At 42.7% G+C, this 25,000-nt stretch overlaps 1 protein-coding gene across 1 annotated transcript in view; it reads left to right on the top strand.

Annotated features, from left to right (window-relative positions):
* LOC123748480 (putative N-acetylated-alpha-linked acidic dipeptidase) overlaps nt 1–25,000 on the top strand; it is a 169,399-nt gene that overhangs the window by 80,014 nt on the left and 64,385 nt on the right. Inside the window, exons 6-11 of the mRNA XM_069337032.1 lie at nt 4,661–4,844; nt 6,105–6,195; nt 11,183–11,358; nt 11,508–11,630; nt 23,881–24,027; nt 24,509–24,576. Coding sequence (XP_069193133.1) covers nt 4,661–4,844; nt 6,105–6,195; nt 11,183–11,358; nt 11,508–11,630; nt 23,881–24,027; nt 24,509–24,576 — 789 coding nt within the window. The remainder of the gene's footprint in view (nt 1–4,660; nt 4,845–6,104; nt 6,196–11,182; nt 11,359–11,507; nt 11,631–23,880; nt 24,028–24,508; nt 24,577–25,000) is intronic.

The following is a 25,000-nucleotide window of genomic DNA, read 5'->3' as shown; positions in this document are numbered from 1 at the left end:
CTAAAGAAATTGTTCACGACTTTTGTTAGGCCAAAGCTAGAATATGCAGCGGTTGTGTGGTGCCCATATCTTAAGAAGCACATCAACAAACTGGAAAAGGTGCAAAGACATGCTACTAAGTGGCTCCCAGAACTGAAGGGCAAGAGTTACGAGGAGAGGTTAGAGGCATTAAATATGCCAAAACTAGAAGACAGAAGAAAAAGAGGTTATATGATCACTACATACAAAATAGTAACAGGAATTGATAAAATCGATAGGGAAGATTTCCTGAGACCTGGAACTTCAAGAACAAGAGGTCATAGATTTAAACTAGCTAAACACAGATGCCGAAGAAATATAAGAAAATCCACTTTCGCAAACGGAGTGGTAGACGGTTGGAACAAGTTAGGTGAGAAGGTGGTGGAGGCCAAGACCGTCAGTAGTTTCAAAGTGTTATATGACAAAGAGTGCTGGGAAGATGGGACACCACGAGCGTAGCTCTCAACCTATAACTACACTTAGGTAATTACACACGCACGCATTCATTCACTGAGAGGCGGGGCCCAAGAACTGAAGCTCTACCCCACGTAAGTACAATTAAGGTTACACCACACAAACACAGATGCCCAACACTGACAATCACATTTAATTAGCGTTAATAAGCAATTAAGCACTGATTAGCACACTTAATGTATGCTTCTAGCATGTTATTCGATAACATATCTGATAACAACACCTATTACATCAGATCTGGTGCGATAACATGTGTCTCCCCCTGTCAAGTCGGGAACTACTGTAGTGGCCCCCCCCCCCATACCCATCCTGTGGGTGGTAGTGGGCCTCATACTCATTGTTTGGGTGGTAGTTAAACATAACTACCTCTTATTTAAACTTCATCACTATGGAATCTTAGGCCTTGCTATGAACTATATTCGATCATATCTTGATGACACCAATATGTAGTTATCAATGACATTACTTCCCTCACTCTACCATTAACCATAGGAGTGCCACAGGGCAGCATCTTAGGACCTCTATTTCTTATATACATCAATGATTTGCCAAATGTCTCTAACATTCTTAACCCTTTAACTGCGTGGCCTCCAAATATGACCCCCCCCACAGTGCGCAGGAAATAAAATCTCTAGAAAAAATTATTTTCTATTTTTAACGTGTCAAAAACCCTTCCCTGAGTAAGGGTATAGTAACAGAAGGTCGAAATTGTAAGTACTTTACCTGCTATGGGGTCCGTAAGTTCGTGCGTGACGTCATCATTCCCTGGTCGCCCGTGGCATACGCCCCCGGGGCCGGTAGGGCGCTCGGGGCATATGCCCCCGGGGCGGGTAGGGTGCTCGGGGCATATGCCCCCGGGGCCGGTAGGGTGCTCGTGGCATATGCCCCCGGGGCCGGTAGGGTGCTCGTGGCATATGCCCCCGGGGCCGGTAGGGTGCTCGTGGCATATGCCCCCGGGGCCGGTAGGGTGCTCGGGGCATATGCCCCCGGGGCCGGTAGGGTGCTCGGGGCATATGCCCCCGGGGCCGGTAGGGTGCTCGGCTCATATGCCCCCGGGGCCGGTAGGGTGCTCGGGGCATATGCCCCCGGGGCCGGTAGGGTGCTCGGGGCATATGCCCCCGGGGCCGGTAGGGTGCTCGGGGCATATGCCCCCGGGGCCGGTAGGGTGCTCGGGGCATATGCCCCCGGGGCCGGTAGGGTGCTTGGGGCATATGCCCCCGGGGCCGGTAGGGCACTCGGGGCATATGCCCCCGGGGCCGGTAGGGCACTTGGGGCATATGCCCCCGGGGCGGGTAGGGCACTCAGGGCATATGCCCCCGGGGCGGGTAGGGCACTCGGGGCATATGCCCCCGGGGCCGGTAGGGCACTCGGGGCATATGCCCCCGGGGCCGGTAGGGCACTCGGGGCATATGCCCCCGGGGCGGGTAGGGCGCTCGGGGCAGGATGTGCGAGTTGCCGCGAGTATGTTTTTGTTCATTTTCTGCGCACAGTTCCAAATACATTTTATATACTTTTACTTGCCAATCCCATGTATAATGAACACGTACACTATACTGTTATGGTAGAACATCCGTATTGTCTGAAAATACTGTGTTACGTGCATGACACATGTGTACACATATCCGGCACATATTTTCATTGTATTATGCTAATTTATGTATATATACAGTCCATTTACACACTATACACTATCACACACTATATACATTCACCATGAACACACTCAGAACTCCGCGAGTGTCAGCTGTCTCACTCCTCCTCCAACATCCAGTCTCTCCCTCACTCCTCCAACATTGCTCCTCCCACCATACTGTTATTGTTTGTATTACACTATTTACACATGTTATGTATACCTATCTACATGTTTTATTCACCAGAACTATGCAAATAAGCCGGTATTGTGTCCAAACGTTACAGTGGCCACCATACACTGCATGAGAAATCTCACAGCAGCTAGCAGACGACGCTACGATTACGTCACTTCCCTCACCAAATTAGCTCCTCCCAATATACTCCTGTTGGTGTTACTACACTATATACACACACTGTATATACCCATGTACAAATGTGTTCACCATAGCAAACCACTAAGCTAGTATGACGAGCAAAACAAGAGTGGCTGCCACACAGTGAGGCTACCTCGATTCTCTCCCTCGCTCCCTCACCACAATTACTCCTCCCACAATACTACGCACAGTGCTTATTATCACCACAATCCTGTTGTTATCACAATACTGGTCACTAAATCCTGTAAATTCATAATTGACCACAAGTTTATATTGTAAAGGAAGCTAAGAAGTTGTTTGAAGATTCCTAGATGGACGAGATAATGCTGTGGTGCTGTGGCTAGCGCTGTGAACATCGTGAACAGCATTAAATCACTAATATTTGAACATTGTACACAGACATTATCACACTCAGGCTCATCTGTAATACTATCATGGCTAAATAATATAAGTTACATATATATTTTGATATTATTAGGTGATGCTGCAGCCCGTCCTGATGCTGTGGTCACAAGCAGAACAGCAGTGCTGTGAGCTCATGCTGCATGCGCAGGCCTTGGTTGCTCACTCACTACTAAGGCTCTCACACCTGGGAATGTGGACCACGATTTTTTTTAAAGATGGCGTCTGTTTACAAGAGCCCTGAGGAAGCTGATGTGAACCCCAGGTAGCCACGGGAGTCTTGAATGGAACGTGAAAAATACATATACCCGGAGGTGCGTAGCGCACCCCCAGACGTGGGCGTGCAGGTGCGTTGTGCAGTTAAAGGGTTAAACCTATACTGTATGCTGACGATATATTATATGCTGACGATATATTATATGCTGACGATACTACCTTCATCTATTAAGACTCAGATGCGCGCACACACTAAATAATATTAAATAACGAATTAAAGAAAGTCCACTCATGGGCGTTAACAAACAAGTTTACACTACTACATTTTATTTGGAAGTAAATCATTAAACCAAATTCACCTTTAGAGAGACAATGTTAACATTAGCAATAAAAATGATGGGAAGAGACTGAACTTCAGCAACCACATATGAATAGGCTTTGCAAGAATATAAGAACATCAGTGTCATGTACTCTCACAACCCAATGTACCTTCTTGTATATAAATAAATAAAATAAATAAGTCAGTTATAGTTAATATAACATTGTACTTCTGTCATCCCACTTGTGCTGGACGATAGAGCGACGGTTTCGCTTCATGCAGGTCGGCGTTCATTCCTCGACCGTCCTCAAGTGTTGGCCACCATTCCTTTCAAATCTCAAATCCTTATCCTGACCCCCCCCCCCCCCTTCCCAGTGTTATATAGGCATAATGGCTTGGCGCTTTCTCCTTATAGTTCCATTCCCTTCTGCTTACAAGATGGGGTCTCTAATAAATTAATTACACATTAGGGGCCGATTGTAAGTGTTAATGTGTGAATTCTTTCCTGTATTGCTCAACAAATGACTTTTCAATATTATATGATTTACATCATGAGTTTGAAACTAAAATATTCTTTTATGTGTAAAATCTCGTGTAAAAGAGCTTTAACAAAAGACTAAATATATATATATTTGTATAAAAAGGTACTGCAATTAGGAAGCTCTCTTCCTTGTGTATTAGGTAATGATGTTTACTGTCATTCCCCCTCCCCCCCCCCCTACCTGTTTAAGCTCAAATCATGCTTTTAATCTCAATTAGTTTTAAGTTTTAGTTTTTAAGTGTTTTTCCCACTTCTTGCCCGAAATGCTGTGCGTATTAGTGGTTTTAGGCCTAGTATATACTAGCTCTATCTAGAAATAGATAGAGCTATGGCTTACAACATACTGTTTGTAAACCATTTTGTATACATGTATAAACATGATCATATACATGATTAGTCCCAATGGCGTAGTGGCATGATGCTCTCCGGACGGTTTGCAAACGCTTTGTCCTGGGTTCATATCCTGGCCGGGGAGGATTTACTGGGCTCAAATCCTTAACTGTAGGCTCTGTTTAACCCAACAGCAAAATGGGTACTTGGTTGTTAAACGATACGGTGGGGTCATATTCCGGTGAATATCAGGATTAAGGACTTGCCCAAAACACTACACGTACTAGTGGCTGTACAAGAATGTAAGAATTCTTGTATATATAAATAAATAAATACAAAATAAATCATTATCAGGTACGAACGGCAGAGGAGCGTGGAGCCCTTGGAGTTGTAATGTACAGTGATCCAGCAGACTATGCTCCTGCAGGCCCTGACTTCGTCTACCCACACTCCTCCTACATGCCCCCATCTGCTTCCCCATTTGGGACTGTTAAACTGGGGGATGGCGACCCTCTTACTCCATTTTATCCTGCCATAGGTCAGTTGCCTTGATTGCTTCATCATTTTTTTTCAAGTTCGCGGGACCTCGTGAACCTGAGAAAATAGTGAATATGTTATACAACATCTCTGGCCTCTAAATTAATAATTTTTATAAATCCGAACTCAAGTCAATTACTAATTAAAACTAAAGCGAATTCTATATCTAGATTTTACAGTTATTTTGATGATAAAACTCGAACTGAACATTAGGGAAATTCTAAACCAATTTTAATTATCTTTTGTTAACAAAATTCCATATAATTAATTGGATATAATGTAGAGAATTTCAAATTGAAATTTCAATTATTTAAATATAAAGTCCTGATTTTGTAAAGTGTTTTTTTAATAATAGTATTTAAAGTTTTATGATAATCTTTTAAATAACATTTTATTATTAATTTTATTCAGGCTTATCTATTTCTTATGTAATAATGTTAAATCTTTGAATTTATAGGCATTTATGATCAGAGTTCAATTCTCAATTCTATAATGACAAATTTTAATTGACGTGTGCACTGCCTTATACAACAATTGACATGAGCACCCCCCTTATACATCAATTGTGCTAGGCTGCCATCTACAGGTTAACTTTACTTAACCTTTTGTCCCAGTATTTATATATATCCTATTATTGTACCAAAATATGATACTTTAGTCATGTGATTGACATAGGGTGTTCTGATTACTTTTGATACATTCACTTTCTGCTCACACTCATCTTTATTGATGTGTTGCTAATAAAGCAGAACTGATTCAGACAAGTTGATGAGACCAGTATAAGAACTTAGGTATCAACAGCCAAGCATTTCCTAGAAATAATATTGAAAAGGAAAAACAAACATATTTGTTCTGATCGATTTGCCGCAATTCCAAACATGGTTTTTCTGAAGTGTTAGTTACAATAATGACTCAAGTTTTCAAATTATTGTAATTGCTTTGGAAATTTATGAAAAATTACCGAGCCTCGTAACTTTGCCCACTAAAGTTGACATTTTTGTTTGTTGATGTTAGCAGTTAGTTAAGTGTTCAGCCCGTCCTGCTAATATAACGTCGTGTTTTGGCGTATAGTTTTCCTTAGGCCAAAACCTGTCGTACTAACAAACGGTAGCGGGTCGCAAAATTTACGTACTATCCTGTTTTCAATTTTGGGTCCTCTGGTAGGTTAGGATAAGGGCACTTTAGTACGACAGTTTCTTGACATTGGGAAACAGCAGGAGGACGGACTGAAGTAATTAATACCTTGCTATTATCTTCCCAGAGAGTGCGTTCCGTATTCCAGAGGAAGAAGCATCCTTACCAAAGATTCCAGCACAAAGCGTTAGCTACGACGATGCTTGGCAGATACTGAGGTACAGTTTACACAGGCTTATCTTGCCCAAATAATAATTGCAAACTACAGCACATTGGTTTAATCACTGTCAGTCAAGCATAATTTGTGTAATTGGCTAATACTTAGAGCTATTACAAGACCAAACATTGACTGTTCTATTTTATTAATTAACAAACACTACAAATATACATTGTATTAATATTTTTAGGAATGTTTGTCATTGGAAGAGATATGAACATTAGAATTCTCATTTCTTTACAAGTTTAAACATTCAAGAGGAGTATTTAATACACTTCAGTTTCCTAAATATTAAAATTTTGTATGGAAAACTACTTTAAAACAAATTTTTAGAAATTAGGTTTTCATTTTATATAGTTGTATTAAAATGAAAAGCAGCCACAATCAGCAACGTTCTTGATTTTCGTCCAAAATCAACTGGAAAAACGCCGCCTGCTATTGGCCCGCTACTAACCAATCAGGGGTAGGCCTCCACTGATCGCCTTATTTTGGCGCCAACTGTACAAGGATCAGGCTTGGGAACGCTCCTTACCAGGCGTTTCTACTGACATCTCTTCGCCAATTCCAGCCCCATATAGTCAACTGTCATTGAAGGGGGTTGGTATTCGGCTCTTTGGTCCAGGCTCTCGACTATTAATCAAGTGCTATTTAGATGCCTTAGGTCATTGTGCTCAGTAATCTCATTTACACAGTCAGTCATCCTAAAATGATTGACTATCCAATACTTACAGTATTGGATAGTATTTGATCGAAAGTACCAGCATGTAGTGATGGACCACCAAACTGTTTACTTTTTATGTTTTGAATTAACCCAAACGACATTGTCTTAAATATAAAAATGAATCTAAAACCCTACCTTAACCTGCCCTAGCAATCCTAGGCTGAATACATGCTATCTTAGGTCTAATATAGTACATATGTGTTATAGTAGGCCTAGGAATGTTAAAGTTTGATGTTAGCTTATTTTTTTCTTGGACCCTATAAAATTAAAATTACGAAATGTAAAGGTTTTGGTGGTCTGACAATATATTGGTACTTTGAGTTACTATAAATAATCAAATTTTAGGAGGATGGGCTGTATCTACATTTGAAACTGTATGGAATCCTCCTCTCCCTCCACACTTTGTAGTGCATTCCATTTGTTCATTTGTATGGCATGGAAACTAATATTTTCTAATGTCTCTGTGGCTCATTTGAGTACTAAGTTTTCATGTGTGTTCGCTTGTTCGTGTTCTCATTTGCTAAATAATGTCATCCTCTTCTGTCTTCCAGGTTAGCAAGGTTTTATTCCTGTAGCATTTCCCTGTAACTCGTACCTATCAATTCTAGAACTAATCTGGTAGAGTACTTCTGAACTTTCTCAAACTTTGCCTTCTGTTTGACTAGATATGGATCCCCTCGCTGGAGCCACACATTCCAATATTGGCTTGTCATATTTGTTTATTTATATATTTTTATATACAATAGTTCTTACATTCTTGTAAAGCCACTAGCACGCATAGAGTTTCGGGCAGGTCCTTAATCCTATGTTCCCCTTAATATGACCAGCCGAATCGTTTAACCATCAGGTACCCATTTTACTGTTGGGTGAACAGAGGCTACAGTTAAGGATTGGCGCCCAGTAAACCCTCCCCGGCCAGGATACGAACCTAGGCCAAAGCGCTCGCGAAGCGCCGGGTGAGTGTTTTACCACTACGACTGCTAATATATGTTATATATAAGGAACACAAATTTCTGAAGATAGTTACGTTACCAACTGGGAAGATTGGTTACGTTACAGCAGAATATGCTGCAGATGACTACAGCATTTTGATGTGGTCTTCAAGAAATGTTTTGTGTGTGATATCAATTTCCAAATCTTTCGCTCTACCTGATTTGTGAAGGATTTCAGTTATTTTATACATTGTGTTTGGTCTCCTGATCCCTACACCTATTTTGCACTTATTTGAGTTAAACTTTTGGTAGCCATTTGTTGTCAAATTTTTTGTTTGTCCAGGTCATCTTGTTATCTTCCTCTGTCTTAATCTTCCTCATATAGCGTCCCACTAGTATAGTCAGGTTCGTTCTCGACACCCAATCAAGAATTCCGGGTTCGAATCCCAGACAGGACAGAAATGGTTGGGCGCATTTTCTATCATTTTTTTTTAATTCCTATCAATGGGAATTTCCAATTCCTCTGTTTACCTAGCAGTGCGTAGGTACTCAGGAGTTAGTCACCTTGTTGTGGGGTTGCCTCCTGGGCGGGGTCAGTAATTCCACCTTGGAGAAAGGGGACTAGATATTAATTATTAAGTTACCCTTCATCTTGAGGTTATCTTGAGATGATTTCGGGGCTTTTTAGTGTCCCCGCGGCCCGGTCCTCGACCAGGCCTCCACCCCCAGGAAGCAGCCCGTGACAGCTGACTAACACCCAGGTACCTATTTACTGCTAGGTAACAGGGGTATTCAGGGTAAAAGAAACTTTGCCCATTTGCTTCTGCCTCGTGCGGGAATCGAACCCGCGCCACAGAATTACGAATCCTGCGCGCTATCCACCAGGCTACGAGGCCACCCCCATGGATTACGGATTCATGGATTACAACAGAAAAAAAACTGTGGTGTACACATGCTTAGATTACAATTTAGATTGTATTCAGACTTTGCAGACTTCCTGTCAATCGTGTTAGATGGCGAACAGGAAATATCTAAAAGTTAGCAGCAATTCCATGAACCTTTGCTTTCACGACTGCAATGTGTACGTCGTCAATGTACATGTGGCAGATGCTTCACGAAGCTGTCGGAATTAGCAGAATAGAAAATATGAGAGCAACTGTACAGGGCCTGGGAGCAAGGTCGAGTTAGAGTCCTTGAGGGTCTCTTCTCAGACTAGCCTCACCTGGTCCTGCTCCACGTTGATCATTGGAATCTCCTCAATGATTTAACACTTTAAGGGACTCCTAGGGTCCTCATCACATTTATAGTTTAGGGACTTATAGGCAACTCGGTGTTGAAGACACTTAGAGCTGAAGGCTTGAGTAATGTTGGCAGTATTCAGAAGTGGTTCAACGGAAACACCGCATAAAGCTTAACAGTAGTTTATTTACTAACTTAACCACTAATACACAGTGTGCTTGATTTACTTTAGATTGGCGTCAGCAAAGCTATGGTTATATTAGCGAGACTCTTGACGTCTGGCTAAACGACTCGTATCCACTCGTGGAGAAACACCTAACTTAACACAGTTGACAGCCAATCATTAACACGGCAACCTAACTGCCGGTATGCAAAGGGATCACAAGAGTTCCAACCGGATACTCGGTAATGATGATATGCAATAAACACAATGGCACTGTCAATGGGACAGGCAATAATCATGCACAATAATATTATCACACAATACTAAATGTGTGGTGTATGTGAAGCTCACATTCACAGACGAGTTAAATGCCGTGATACCACACAGATAACACGAATACACCGTCGATTCACCTATAACCTGAGTCAGGTATGAGAAGGTGAGAACTATGGTTGATGCTCAGATCAACACAGACACAATAAACAAAGACAAGATCTTGTACTTACACATGGGGTTACCTCTCTTATTCACTCACTCACTCAGGCACATTTATGCAAGCACTCGTAGGTGGCCTGACAGCTGGTTTCCTCGTTCTGAAGTGAGACCATTGACGACAGGTTTTCCCACAAACCGTACTTGACACGGGGGCAGGAGGGCGGGCTGTATGCTTAACAGACAGACACACACACTGGCACTCTGGCGCTGGCGATGAGTAAGGTGGTGACGTCATGTAGTAGTGAGGGCGGCGGCGGGCGCCTCGAGGTACTGAGGTACTGAGGTACTGGGGTACTGGGGTACTGGGGTACTGAGGTACACGCTCGGGAGGAGTGACGGCGGCTGTGGTACCATGCAGGTACACTTATGGTAAAGTCTCACACAGGTTACTTAGGCGGCGGCACTGCCTTAGTTCACTCTAAGTCACTCACAACGATCTTTGTCACCAGGGGTTACCTGATACCAGTCTGTTTAGCTCTGGTGATTTATCACTTTAGGCTTCTGAACAATATATTCACACTCGTGATTCTGGGTGAGAGTGTGGGGTATATCGTAGAGACGCTGAGTTAACTTGACGGTGAGGAATAGACGGTGTTCAGTCTATTGGCCGGTAGACAGAACAGTACCCGTCCTCTGTGTAAGAGGTCCCTCACGAGAATACTTTTTCCTGAGGCTCAGAGCATCTTGTGGGGCACACACAAGGGAGTTACAATTTGACCAATAGCATAGCAGCAAATGAGCGGGAACCAATCATAATGACCGTTCGATGATCAGTAGCATGAGTGACGTCATGAACACGTCACGACCACGTCATAGCTGTTATTCTCCATCGCGCTGGTTGAGGTTGACCTCAGGGTCACACTGTCGCTTCGCAGGCGTTCCCTCTCCTCTCTCACGCTCCCACCGTGCAAGGTACCCACTGACCCTTGGTGGCAAGTATGCTTAACTCCCTGTATCTACTTCCTGCCTGGACATACAGCGGCCTCCGTATTATGAAAGTGTTCCTGGTTAAGTGGGCATTCTGGAGATACCCAACATGCCAGGTTACTATCCAGGGGTAACAGAAATAGGCTTGTGCACAAGATCAGTGCACTGTGCACTGCAATGAGCCATACCAGTCAGCTGTGGGAGAATCTTGAGAAACCATATTCTCACATTCACAAAGCAGTAATGAACCTGTACATTTTTTTCAATCCTTGGCGGCATTGTTAAGAATTATTAAACAGTTAATGAGCTCCGAAGCACCAGGAGGCTGTTTATAACAATAACAGCAGTTGATTGGGATGTTTTCATGCTTGTAAATTGTTTAATAAATGTAACCAAAACCGTCAAAGATTGAAGAAAGATGTACAGGTTCGTAAGTGCTAGCATAACTGCTTCGTGAATCTGGCCCCTGGTCTTCACAGGCCTATAACCTTTTCAATATGTGTGCTTGCAGCCGTATGGGAGGTGCTGTTGCTCCAGCGAGCTGGCAGGGTAATCTGAACATTACTTACCACACTGGACCTGGCCTCGCACACCCAGGCTGGAAAGTCAACGTGGATGTGAACAACAACAACACTCAAACTACCACTTACAATGTTGTGGGAGTCATCACAGGTCACGAAGAACCCGGTTAGTAGGGGTATGCGTCAATATAAATCGAACCAGGGATGTTGACATTAAGTATTGCTATAAATCTCAATATATATTATTAGAAGTTTGCATCCTTGGCACAAAAGCATTTCAATTTGTGTAGCTCCGTTTAAATACTTGGCTTTTAGACAGATACGTTATTCTCGGCAACCACCTGGATGCTTGGCTCTTCGGTGGCCTGGACCCCAACTCCGGCACGGCCGCCATGCTCGAACTCTCACGGGTCTTCGTCCATCTACGTAACGAAACGGGTGAGTGACATTCAACAGGATGTTATTCATTTGTGTTATTTGTAAAAGGTGTTGCGTTCTTGTTCTTCATCTGCCTTTTCACCCAGTAAACAAATGGTGGTTGCAAATGACAGAAAAGATGATTTTTTTTTTGTTAATTGTGTAAAATGTGAAGACTGAAATCAATCCTATTTTCCAATTTCCAATCTTATGGTCACATGTTAGTGAAACACTTCTCAATAACGACCAGTAGTCAGCGCAACCGGTTAACGAACATTCTTGGTTCGATTCCCACATTAGAGAGAGATGTTTTTGGAGGTTTCCTTCCACCTAATTGCTCTGTTTACCTAGCAGCAAATAAATGCTCATGATGCAGACAGCTGTTATGGGTTGCATCCTACGGAGCTTCTTGAGGTTATCTTGAGATGATTTCGGGGCTTAGCGTCCCCTCGGCCCAGTCCTCGACCAGGTCTCCTTTTTTGGATGCTCAGTCATTAGTCATGGGCAAGCATGGTGAATCTTTTTTTTTTTTTTTTGAGGGCGTGTTTTTGAATTGGCGATAATGGTGAAAAAGTCCGCTGGGAGTGCCAGTGGGGGTGAAAAAGTCCGCTGGGAGTGCCAGTGGGGGTGAAAATGCTTGAAATAATTCTTAAAAAACTTTGTTTAGGTGACTAGTAAGTTTTTTTTATTAATATTACAATTTTCTACCACAGACGTGGCCACACCAGTAAGTTTGTATGTGTGCCAAGATAATACCCAGGTCTTAAGGCGGACCTCGGAGTCTTAACAAGCTGCTTGTGCCATACAGCGAGAAACAAGATGATTTAGATGCTCTTGATGAATACACTTGATACGGGATGGAAACTATATGAGGGGAAAGCACAAAGCCATTGCGACTATACAGCACTAGGAAGGGGTCAGGATAAGGATTTGGGATGGGACAGGGGAAAGGAATAGTGCTCAACTAATTGGACGGTCGGGGATTGAACGCCGACATGCATGAAGTGAGACCGTCGCTGTACCGTCCAGACCAAGTGGTTGGGCATAAGCCATTCATCGCCAACCAAGAATCAGCACATCATCTGTGCTTCTAAAATGGCATGTCACAGGCTGAATGCTAGAAAAATATGTACTCTAACTACCATTTTATCACATCTTTTTATCCCTAGTTTACTTAGATCTTCTGGAGTAAAGAATCTTCTAGTTTAGTTTTAGTTAAATTTGTTTATTATGAACCATAAATTTTGTGATAAGATTCTTTCTTTCTCTTTCTTTTGTCTCTCTCCTTCCTCTCTTCACATTCAGTTCTAATGTGTCATCGGGTGTGTGAATAGTCTCAATAAACAATAGTGTGTTTACAGTCTCCGTGGTGTAGTGGTAAGACACTCGCCTGGCGTTCCGCGAGCGCTATGTCATGGGTTCGTATCCTGGCCGGGGAGGATTTACTGGGCGCAATTCCTTAACTGTAGCCTCTGTTTAACTCAACAGTAAAATGTGTACTTGGATGAAAAAACGATTCTTCGCGGCGGGGATCGTATTCCAGGGACCTGCCCGAAACGCTACGCATACTAGTGGCTGTACAAGAATGTAACAACTCTTGTATATATCTCAAAAAAAAAAAAAAAAAAAGTTGTGCTAACAGAGCTTGTATAATGGTCAGATATACACACAACCCATATCTTCCTCCCAAGGTTTCCCAACATCAAGAAACCGTCGTACTAAAGTGCCCTTATCCTAACCTACCAGAGAACCCAAAACGGAAAACGGGACAGTGTGTCAATATCGCAAGTCGCTGCCATTTTCTAGTACGATATAGTTTTAGACCTTAGGTAATGTATACGATCGAAATGTGACGTTCTGTGTAAGAGGTTGTACCAGCAATGACGGGAGCCGGTCGGCCGAGCGGACAGCACGCTGGACTTGTGATCCTGTGGTCCTGGGTTCGATCCCAGGCGCCGGCGAGAAACATTGGGCAGAGTTTCTTTCACCCTATGCCCCTGTTACCTAGCAGTAAAATAGGTACCTGGGTGTTAGTCAGCTGTCACGGTCTGCTTCCTGGGGGTGGAGGCCTGGTCGAGGACCGGGCCGCGGGGACACTAAAGCCCCGAAATCATCTCAAGATAACCTCAAGATAGAAGATGTATACGATCGCAATGTGACGTTCTGTGTAAGAGGTTGTACCAGCATGGAGCAGGTGTAATGGGTACCAGCATGGAGCAGGTGTAATGGGTACCAGCATGGAGCAGGTGTAATGGGTACCAGCATGGAGCAGGTGTAATGGGTACCAGCATGGAGCAGGTGTAATGGGTACCAGCATGGAGCAGGTGTAATGGGTACCAGCATGGAGCAGGTGTAATGGGTACCAGCATGGAGCAGGTGTAATGGGTACCAGCATGGAGCAGGTGTAATGGGTACCAGCATGGAGCAGGTGTAATGGGTACCAGCATGGAGCAGGTGTAATGGGTACCAGCATGGAGCAGGTGTAATGGGTACCAGCATGGAGCAGGTGTAATGGGTACCAGCATGGAGCAGGTGTAATGGGTACCAGCATGGAGCAGGTGTAATGGGTACCAGCCTTAAACCTCTCTTAGCTGGTTTTTAACTGGTCATTATTTAACGGTTCTTTTGTTCAGCGTTTATTCCTTACTGTAAGCTCAGTCCAGTGATGCCTTGTAACCTTGGTGGTTCATCACCAAGGTCCCACAAAGCAAGGATACTATACCTATCACCAACAAACTCACTAAAGAGACCTTAAACACTGCCACCACCTATCCTGAGAGTTTCTGTAATTACGGTAATTGACTTCGGAAAAGGAACAGTCAGTCGCCAACCTGTCCTCTTAAAAATAACGTCACTTTTGGCTCGTATGCGCGCTATGGCCAAATTTGGACGTAATTTGAAATGAAATCGACTCACAAAAGTGACGTATTGTTCCGTTTTCTGTTTGAGTCGTCCGGCTTACTCGGCAAGCTTTGAAGAGGAAACTTTCCATTAACATTTTTCATAACGTTTTGTAACTTTATGAGAATTTCCTGCCCACCTAACCTATCAGGGTCGTAACACTCCTCCCCCCCTTCAGAGAAAAAAAAAAATGTGACTACTAGAATAGTAGTCATATTTTTAGTAAGAGTACACAGAGAATAAAAAGAAAAAACATATGACAAAAACAAAAAATCAATCAAAAACAATTTCTCTGCAAAAAAAATACAAAGGAGTTCTCTGAAAGGAAAAAAAAACACACAAAAAAAATAAAAGAACAGGGAAGTAAATAAATTGGACACGGAATATTTAATGTCACAGGAGAACCTAAACAAAAAAAATTAACTAAAGCATGACAGTTGGTAAATGGCTTTCTGTGGCTCAGATGAATGTTATTCAGGCAACCGGGACAGAGCATCGGCTATCACGTTGAGTCTGCCCGGTAGGTGGGTAATGGAAAGATTGAAGTCCTGTAGGTACAACGCCCACCTGAGGATGCGTTTATTCTTACCCTTCATCTGAGTCAGGAAGACTAGTGGGTTATGGTCCGTGTACACTTCCACTATATTACCTGTGAGGTAAACTTCAAACTTTTTACATGTTAACACTAGCGCCAACGCCTCTTTTTCTACCACTGAATAATTGCGTTGCGCCTTGTCGAGTTTCACAGAGTAATAATATACTGGGTGTTCCACCTGATCATCCCCAGTTTGCAACAACACTGCACCAGCACCCGAGTCAGATGCGTCAACATGAATTTTAAACGGTCGGTCGAACCTTGGACTAGCAAGCACTGGGGCGGAAGCTAAGATCAATTTCAAATTTTTAAATGCCTCTGCACAGTCTGATGACCACTTAAATTTAACGGCTTTCCGCAACAAGTCTGTGAGAGGAGTGGCAACACTGGAAAAGTTCTGACAAAAACGTCGATAGTACGCACACATACCGATAAATCTTTGAACGTCCTTTTTAGACTTTAATACTGGATACTCCAGAATGGCACTGATTTTATCTTGCCGAGGTAACACTTTTCCTTGGCCCACTTCATAACCGAGGTACGTCACTGTGCCTTGGCCAAAATGACACTTTTTAGCATTTAAGGTAAGATTTGCCCTTTTCAAGATGGCAAACAACTGGCGTAACCTAGCTATGTGGTCAGCCCAATTACTGTCAAACAGCACGATATCATCTAAATACGCCCGACAATTTGGCACCTTAGCGAGTAGAGAGTTCATGAGTCTCTGGAACGTGGCAGGAGCATTACGCAAGCCGAACGGTAACACTTGATACTCAAAAACACCCTCGGGTGTCACGAACGCAGTTAGTTGTTTAGCACGATCAGTGAGTGGGATTTGATAATACCCCCTCGAGAGGTCAAATTTCGAGACGTACTTGGCATTTCCCAGCTCGTCGATGCAGTCCTCGAGGAGGGGCAGCGGATAGGCATCCACAATGGTCACCTTGTTGAGCTGCCGATAGTCGGTGCATAATCGCCAGGAGCCATCTGGTTTGGGGACCAAAAGGCAGGGCGAGCAACAAGAGCCCTGGCTCGGCCGGATGAGGCCGTGCTGGAGCAAGAAGTCGACCTCCTTCCGTACGATGGCCTTCTTTTCTGGACTCATCCGATAGGGTTGAAGGCGAATGGGAGTGTAGTCCGTCAACTCGACATCATGGCAAATGGCATCAGTCTGGGTCGAACAGACTGGAGAATTCATCAACCAACGACTGCACCTCTTCACGTTGGGCCATCTGCAAATGGGACAGTCCCTCCACAGCATTCACAGAACTAGAATTATTGAAAATGAGATTAGTTGGGTCCCCAGAACAATCATCCCCTCCCTCACTGGAAATGGAAACATTGGTTAGTGCAATGGGCCTGGGGCCCTGGAACTTCTTCAGTCGATTTACATGTATGAGCATTACCTGGTTACGTTTGTGAGAGTGCCTCACTTTGTACGTGAGGTCCCCAGTCTTTTCTGTCACAATGTAGGGGCCTTCGTACTTGTGGGACATAGTGTTCCCTAGTCGAGGCTTAAATACCAGGACAGGGTCGCCAGGCTGAAATACCCGTAACTTAGATTTAGCATCGTTACGTTCTTTCATCTTTTCTTGGGCCTTGCCAAGATACTATAATGCAGCCGCCTTGCAGTCCTTGAGTCTCTGGTGGTGTTGCGCAAAGAAAGCCGAACCTTCGGTTAACGTTACGTTCCCTAACAGATTCTCCTGTAACATTTGCAAGGGTCCACGAACTTTATGACCAAAGACTAACTCAAAAGGAGAACAACCCAGTGAACTTTGAAATCCCTCTCTAGCCGCGAACAAAACATATGGCAAATTCTCATCCCAGAAGGTGTCGGAACTCTCGCACGATGTCTTCAACATCTGCTTCAGAGTTAGATGGAAACGTTCAATTACCCCCTGACTCTGTGGATGGTATGGGCTGGAAACCTTATGAGTTATTCCATGTTCCTTACAAAATTGCTCAAAAACATCAGACTTAAAATTAGTACCATTGTCAGTTTGCACGACCCGAGGCAGTCCAAAAGTGGAAAAAAATTGCAACATACGAGCAACAACAGTTTTTGCTCGGATGTTCCTTACAGCAAAAGCCTCTGGGTAACGAGTAGTGATACACATCATCGTGATTAGGTAAATATTACCAGACTTAGTTCTAGGCAATGGTCCAACACAGTCCATTACCACATGAGAAAATGGTTCCTCTGGCACGACAATAGGCCTTAGAGGAGCTTTAGGTGGAGTCTGGTTTGGTTTCCCAACCAGTTGACAAACAATACACGCATTACAAAATTTTGCCACATCGCTTTTCAGCTTGGGCCAGAAAAAATACTTTAAAATTTTGTGATACGTAATATTTATACCTTGATGTCCCCCCATAGGATCATCATGAGCAGCTGCCAAAACTCTTTCTCTATAGCAGGTCGGCAACATAACCTGGTGGACTACCTCCCACTCATTTGACAAGGGAGCACTCTGTGGTCTCCATTTTCTCATCAAAATCCGATCATTGTAGTAGTACCCAGTTGCTGCGTCTACAATTTCCTCCATAGAGACGGCTGTTTCATGACAATCTGCAAGAGTGGGGTCAGCTTTCTGTAACTCACTCAAGGAGGCATCTAGGCCTTTGTCAGATGCCATTGGCCGAGGCTCAACAGTGTTCTCCTCCACCTCCCCACTACTCTCGGTAGATGGCGGTGGCAGGCTCTCCACAATGTCCTCGGCCACGTCATCGAGTCGGGCCATGAATGTGTCCGCGAGGTCCACTTTGTTTTCACCACTCGGAAAGCTCCTCGTGACCTCGGGATTTACCACCTTGGCAAGCACAGGGTTGCCCTTACATTTAAGTCCCATAGACCTGGTCACCGCGCACGCCGGGTACACAACATTATCCTCTGCGGCGGGTGGATCCAGGCAAACCTTAGGGGTAGGCAACATAATAGGCAGTCTGGAGTCCCCTACCTTATCCCCTGCTAAATCATTACCAACTATTACATCAACATTAGGGAAAGGTAGGTATGAAGTGACTCCGACTGTACAAACACCCTTGTGGAAATCAGATTCCAGGGTAACCTTATGGAGGGGTACTGCCCGAGTATCACTAGTGACACCCTCAACCAGTACCACCTCTCCAGTGTTGAGAGTGTTGGCACCTTGCAACGCACTCTCTAAAATTAAAGTCTGGAAGGCACCGGTGTCTCGGAAGATCACCACGTCCTTCCAGGAAGAACCCTCAGACAAAAGTTGTCTCCCTTTCGATAAGAATGGGGTAAGCAAGTCCAACCACTGTGGGTTGGAGGTCTTACTCCCTAACCCTTCTGAAGGCCTCAAGCCCTGTGTCACAACTAGAGCATTGGGTCTTTTTTCCGGGTACAGTTGCCAACAACGGCTAATATTGTGGTTTGAACGATTACAGTGACCACAAAAACATCGGGGAGAAGAGACATTACTAACAGAATTACCCTTCGGTTCACCCTTAGGTGCCGTGGGGCTAGACACTTTAACAGGGTTAGTTATGTCTGAAACAGAAGGTGCATTAGTTAAAGGGTTAGAATGAGCTGATCTGGACTGGCTGTGGGTATAAGTTTTGCTACTCTGTGGGGTATAATTATTTTTATTGGGCCTTTTGCCCGCCAATTGGTAGTTTTCTGCCAACTTGGCCAAATCCCCTATTTTAGAATTTACCTCTACCCTTCCTCTAATGTACTGTGATACGTTCTCTGGCATAATATCTATAAAATGCTCCATTAAAACTAAGTTCCTGAGAGCCTCGTATGTTTCGGCTTTCGCCGAGCGAATCCATCTATCAAACAATCGAATTTGATCATTCACAAATTCAGTGAGCGGTTGGTTGTGAGTAGGCCTAAGGTTGCGATAAACTTGTCGGTGAGCTTCAGGAGTAATTTCATATGCCCGCAAAATACATTCCCTGACTTTATCATATTCGAAACACTCGTCGTCAGGCATGTTTATAAAAATATCTTGTGCTTTACCCCTAAGTCTTCCCTGTAGGATTTTCACCCACTCTTCCTTTGGCCAGTTCATGGACATGGCCAATCTCTGAAAATGGTTGAAAAACCTTTCAGGGTCTGACTCGGAAAATTCAGGCAAATTATGCTTTTTCTCATAATGCCTGGGGTTTGAATCCCCGGCAGGTGGAGGTCCAGTGGCATTCGCTCTAATTCTAGCCTCCTCGGTTTTGAGCCTTTGCTCCTCTAATTTTATTTTTGCTAACTCTAGAGCTAATTCTCTATCCCTATGAGTTGCACTTTCTGCTTGGCTAGGCTGGCATAAGGGTGTATCACTTGCCAATAGTTCTTCATCAATACAATGTTGTAATATTTCATTCACCAAAGTCCACTTTTTATCCGCGTCATTTAATTCTAGGCCAAATTCCTTGCCTAACAATACTAAATTAGACTTTTTAAGTTTCTTTATCTCTACCACTGAAGGCTCCATTGCCAGTCTCTGCATTTCAGATGACATCACTAACAATTTTAGCTCCCAGCCAAAGAAAAAATTAAAAAATAAAAATTGGAAAAAAACAAAAATTTGCACGGCCCCTAACACAAGGCCACACTAACCTTAATCGTGAAGGGATCCAGCTGGGTGTCCAGTCAGTGCAAGAATGTCCTTTGTTAGATGAGCTGGACCCTATGCTAGCACACACCCGTTCTACGGAAAACAAAAAATTTTAGTTTTGGCACTCAAGAATCTAATTTTTTACACTTATAATGTTCCTCCCGGACTGGTCAACCACTTGTTATAAATAATGGTGTGTGGGGCTTCTATGGGGTACTGGTACTATTAAGGGGTAAGAGTAGTTAGAAGACAGAGTATCAAATCAGAAGACAGAGTAGCAGTCTCCGTGGTGTAGTGGTAAGACACTCGCCTGGCGTTCCGCGAGCGCTATGTCATTGGTTCGTATCCTGGCCGGGGAGGATTTACTGGGCGCAATTCCTTAACTGTAGCCTCTGTTTAACGCAACAGTAAAATGTGTACTTGGATGAAAAAACGATTCTTCGCGGCAGGAGATCGTATTCCAGGGACCATAGGATTAAGGACTTGCCCGAAACGCTATGCGTACTAGTGGCTGTACAAGAATGTAACAACTCTTGTATATATCTCAAAAAAAAAAATATGGGAGAGCTAAAAGGCCCGGCCCCCAAAATAAACTATCCACAGTAGTAATAACTTGCTACTAGACCATATATGTTAGTCTAAGGGTTGATCAATGCTCTCCCACACAGGAAGAAGGGATACTCTGTAATTCATGTACTTATTTATTAACCCCTTAACAACCCCCCATATACACTCACACCAATAACAATAATAATAATAACTTTACCACACTATCTTACATTAAAAGCCTTGGTCCACGTAGGCAGGATACAAGGTTTACACTAAGAACAAGCTAGGGTAAAGTACTACTGGATAAGCACTGAAGCTGGATGCAGCTTAGGGTAGGGAAACCACGTGGGACCCTAATACAAAACACAACACTTAGGGGTACCCAAAACACTGGCAAATACTACCCCCAGGTCTCACCAATCGTTACTACCACAGTAGGTACACTTAATAATGCCCCGTACTTAACTTAAGGGTACAGGAACTTCAGGTAAGGGAAATAAGTAAGAGGAGAAGGGAGAAGAGTAGGGGTGCAGCCACAGAGTAGGTCTCGTCCGCACGAACGCCAGCCAGAGAAGAAAGCTCCTAGCGACCAGCTAGCCTCCCTCATGTCGTGGTGCCGGAAGGAGCCTAATTGATCGTGCAGCTAAGCGCATTAAAGATCTTCCCCTATGCAACGTATTGTTACTTTACAAATGATTAGAAAGTATTAGTAAGCAAAGTTGGTACCTGTTATTATTTAATAATCAACCCCCAGCTCAGTCTTTAAATGCTCTTTGAGAAACAATAATAGTCTTACGTCTGGCAGGGAAGATACAAACAATTGCCGCTCGTGATGCCTCAACTGTACTACCAGAAAGTTTAATAGCTCAATTTTGACCTCTGGTTTCCACTGGAGAACCCAGGGTCGTAACAGGACCCTTAACTTACTGTCGTCGAAAAAAAATCAAATTTATTTTCACTTTTTTTTTCATTTTCAAATTACGTCCATATTCGGCCATACGGGCAAACGGCCAAAAGCGACGTTCTTTTTAAGAGGACAGGTTGCAGTCGCAACATAAATCAAGAATGTGGCTCCCCAATTATTGCCGTCCAAAACCACACAGATCTCAGCTGTCCTCAAAATCTGTGAGGCTGACCTTGGTTGCCAAACTAATTTAAAGATAATTAACAAAGCTAAACATATGCACTTGGTCACTTTAGGTGACTGGATTCTTATTCAAAATGATGTTAATTACATAGGTACTTGAACCAGATCAATTATTAAATACAATATTGCATAATGACATGAATTTCTCTAATTTAAATGAATTATTAAACAAGGTGGTAGATAGCAATTTACCACTGCAGAGGCCTCAAGCGTCTACCAGGCAGGGTTGCCAGATTGGGCTACAAGTAGCGAATTGGGCTACTTTTGAGAGCCGCGCGTTCCCAAATTTTTAATTTCGCTACTTGCGACTTTTTGGGCTAGTTTAAAAGCAAGTTGGGCTACATTCCGCTTTTAATATTAAGAAAGTCAATGACGATTATTTATGTTTTAACAATATAATGTGTACAAATCACAGCCGCGTCCAACAGCCTGACTGACTAGATCACTTATCCCAGGAGGCCTGGTCCCTGACCGGCCCCTGGGGGACATTGATCCTAGGAACCTTCGAAAGAAAAAGTAACCGCAAGGCAAGGTAACCCTCCCCAGGGGGCTATAGATTTCCCACCTTAATTGTCATTTATACGTCATCCCAAAAGCTACACCTGGTTAAACAGATCTTCATTAAGGTGAGAAAGTTATCTAGAAATTTCCAGATTGATAAATGATTGGAAAGATCCCTTACAGTTAATACCTTTGTCAGGAAGACGATGGTTGGCAAGAAGCGGTAGTGTAAAGCGGCTGTTTGATCAGTGGGAGTCTTTAACAACTCATTACCAAATAGCTTTTTTCCTCTTGTGATAAATATGTTACAAGGCAACTATTTTCAATGTACGCTGATCCCTCCAATAATCTATATTTCACATGTCTCAAACCAATCCTAAATGATTTTGAAAGGATGAACTGACTATCAAAAAGATGAAGCAGATCAGTGTAACCTTCACACTGTCTTAGAAAACTTCACTCTTGGAATACTCAGAAGAATCGTGCATCCTCATCATGCAAAGCTTCATGTTAATTTGGAAATCAATTCTGTATATCTGTCCCTGGAGAAAGTTGACTTTGGTTACGAATTTTCAACACTTCGGGCCACAAACAGACAAAACAATTTTATAACCCAGGAAAAGTTTCAAAATATTCAAGAAAAATGCGATAACTTTTTAGTGAAAACTTGCAAATAGCTTCTTTCCCGTATTCTAAGTAATGTTGAAACTTTAAAAAAGGTGAAAAATCTGTCACCTATCATATGCCTTAACCACACATGGCCACCATTCTCAGAACTTCCATTAGTATTAGCTGACCAATCTAAGCTTAGTGAAATTAAAAGTCAGTGGCGCCTTCCGTTAACTATTGACTGATACAACATTTGTGAGGGACAAATTCCTACATCTGAATCGTCATTTTAGACCTAGACAATAACTGTCAAGAACGCTGCTGGCGATCCCATACTGATTGACCTCGCTGAGTTTGCATTGGAACGGATATTTTCGAGAGGAACGTCTGTGAAAACTAAACTGAGAAATCGAATGGGACTTAAGCTTTTGACATCAATCTTGACAATCAAAACATATCTTGAAGAAAATGTAACTTGTTGCTCGTCATTTGAACCACTCATGTCAATGCTTAAATATGAGTCTGCAATATACAAGAACGAGGTTGTGGATTCAGATTAAGATCTTGGTAATCTTCAACTGTAAAGACGTGGAAGGACTCCACACCCATTAGGCTTCATACAGTAAATATTGATAAGTTATCATATTATCATATTGGTTAAATATATATATGCATAGATAGTATTAATAAAATAATTAAAATCGTTTAATGTACTCTATATATCAAATTAGATTACTTTGAAACCCGTATCAGTCACTAAACAAAAAAATTGGGCTACTCTTATTACATATTCGCTACTTTTAGACCGTCAGCTCGCTACTTTTAGCAATTTGGATCTGGCAACCCTGCTACCAGTACAAACTAGTTCTCATGCTGACTGAATCATATGCCTATATACAAGTAGGAGTGGTTGACTTTTACTCAAAATTATGTAATTACATAGGTCACTTAGCAAGGTTGATTATTAAATACAGTACTGTATTGAGTTGTAACAGGGATTTATCTAATTTAATGGATTACTCAGAGGAAGGATGTGACAATCTTGCATGGTTTACTACCCCGCTAATCCCTAGGGATTAACCCTTCCCAGCTTTCCAGGTAGAAACTACACTGACTGCAGAAACTAGATTACCCATGATACAATACAATACATTCAATGCAAGATATACAAGCTTCTTTATAAGTAGCTAAACTGTTACACAGGGAAGATGAGCCCTACAATAATAAATAAAATAAATAAATAAATGTTTATTTAGGTAAGGTACATACATACAAGAAATTTTTACAAAGATTGGTGGACTTATAGGTAGGGCTAGTACATACAATGCCTAAAGCCACTATTACGCAAAGCGTTTCGGGCATGAGAAGTAATGACTGATGACCTTACAGGTTGGCGACCCAGACGGTCCCTGGTGTTCTGCGGATGGGGCGCCGAGGAGTACATGGCGGTGGGCTCAACGGAGTGGACACAACAGTTCGCTAAACAGCTGTCTGACAGAGCTGTGGCTTACCTCAATGTTGACATGGCACTGGAAGGTGAGTCTCATAGCATCAAGCACTTTAACAGATCTCTCTCTCTTTGACCCCCCCCCCCCCCACTCACACAGTCTCATAGCATCAAGCACTTTAACAGATCTCTCTCTCTTTGACCCCCCCACATACACACAGTCTCATAGCATCAAGCACTTTAACAGATCTCTCTCTCTTTACCCCCCCAACACACACACACATATGTACTTCTCTCACTTATATATAAATTTATCTCATGATATATTAATCTATCGTGAGATATATCTGATATATCATATATATAATATGGGACCTTGATATAATCTAACGTGTATCAATACACTCTGGCTTCCTGTCCTCCAACATAATGAATTATTATTATTAATATTATTTAGAAAATCCATAGGAGCCGTGATGCGGGTTCGAACCTGGGTGCTGAGTATTCCCACGCACACGCTCCAGACAATCTCTGATTATTATTATTATTATATAAACACTCAATTTTCAGGTAACTACACTCTGCGCACGATGTCCTCACCTCTTCTCACTGACGCGGTGTTCGAGAGTGCAAAAAAGGTGATGTTTTATTTGCTTTTATTGATTCTCGTTATATGCACATATTTAGTATGTGCATATTATTAGCATACACGTACACTATTGTTCTCAATATATGCATATAATCAGCATGCATGAGTAATGATGTATGCTTGAATTCAATTTAATTGGTGATTTCAGGTAATTTAAATTACCCGATTCAAATTCAATTTAATTTCAGGTAAATGTTTATGCTATACATTCACCGCCGAGTAGTGTATAGGCAGTTCTCGATGTGTATATATATATACAGAGAGTTTACATCATTCTTGCCCAGCAAACACACAATGTAACGGTCCCTTATGTTTCCCTAGTTACATCTTGTAATAAAGTTGTTACATCTTGTTAAAACGTTTTTATGACTTATTAGAATGTTGTTACATCTTGTTATAACATTTTTTATGAC

This window comes from Procambarus clarkii, chromosome 37 (genome assembly GCF_040958095.1).
Source record: "Procambarus clarkii isolate CNS0578487 chromosome 37, FALCON_Pclarkii_2.0, whole genome shotgun sequence".
Taxonomy (NCBI): Eukaryota; Metazoa; Arthropoda; class Malacostraca; order Decapoda; family Cambaridae; genus Procambarus; species Procambarus clarkii.
Note: the sequence above shows the minus strand (reverse complement) of the source record. Positions and strands in the feature narration are given on the sequence as shown.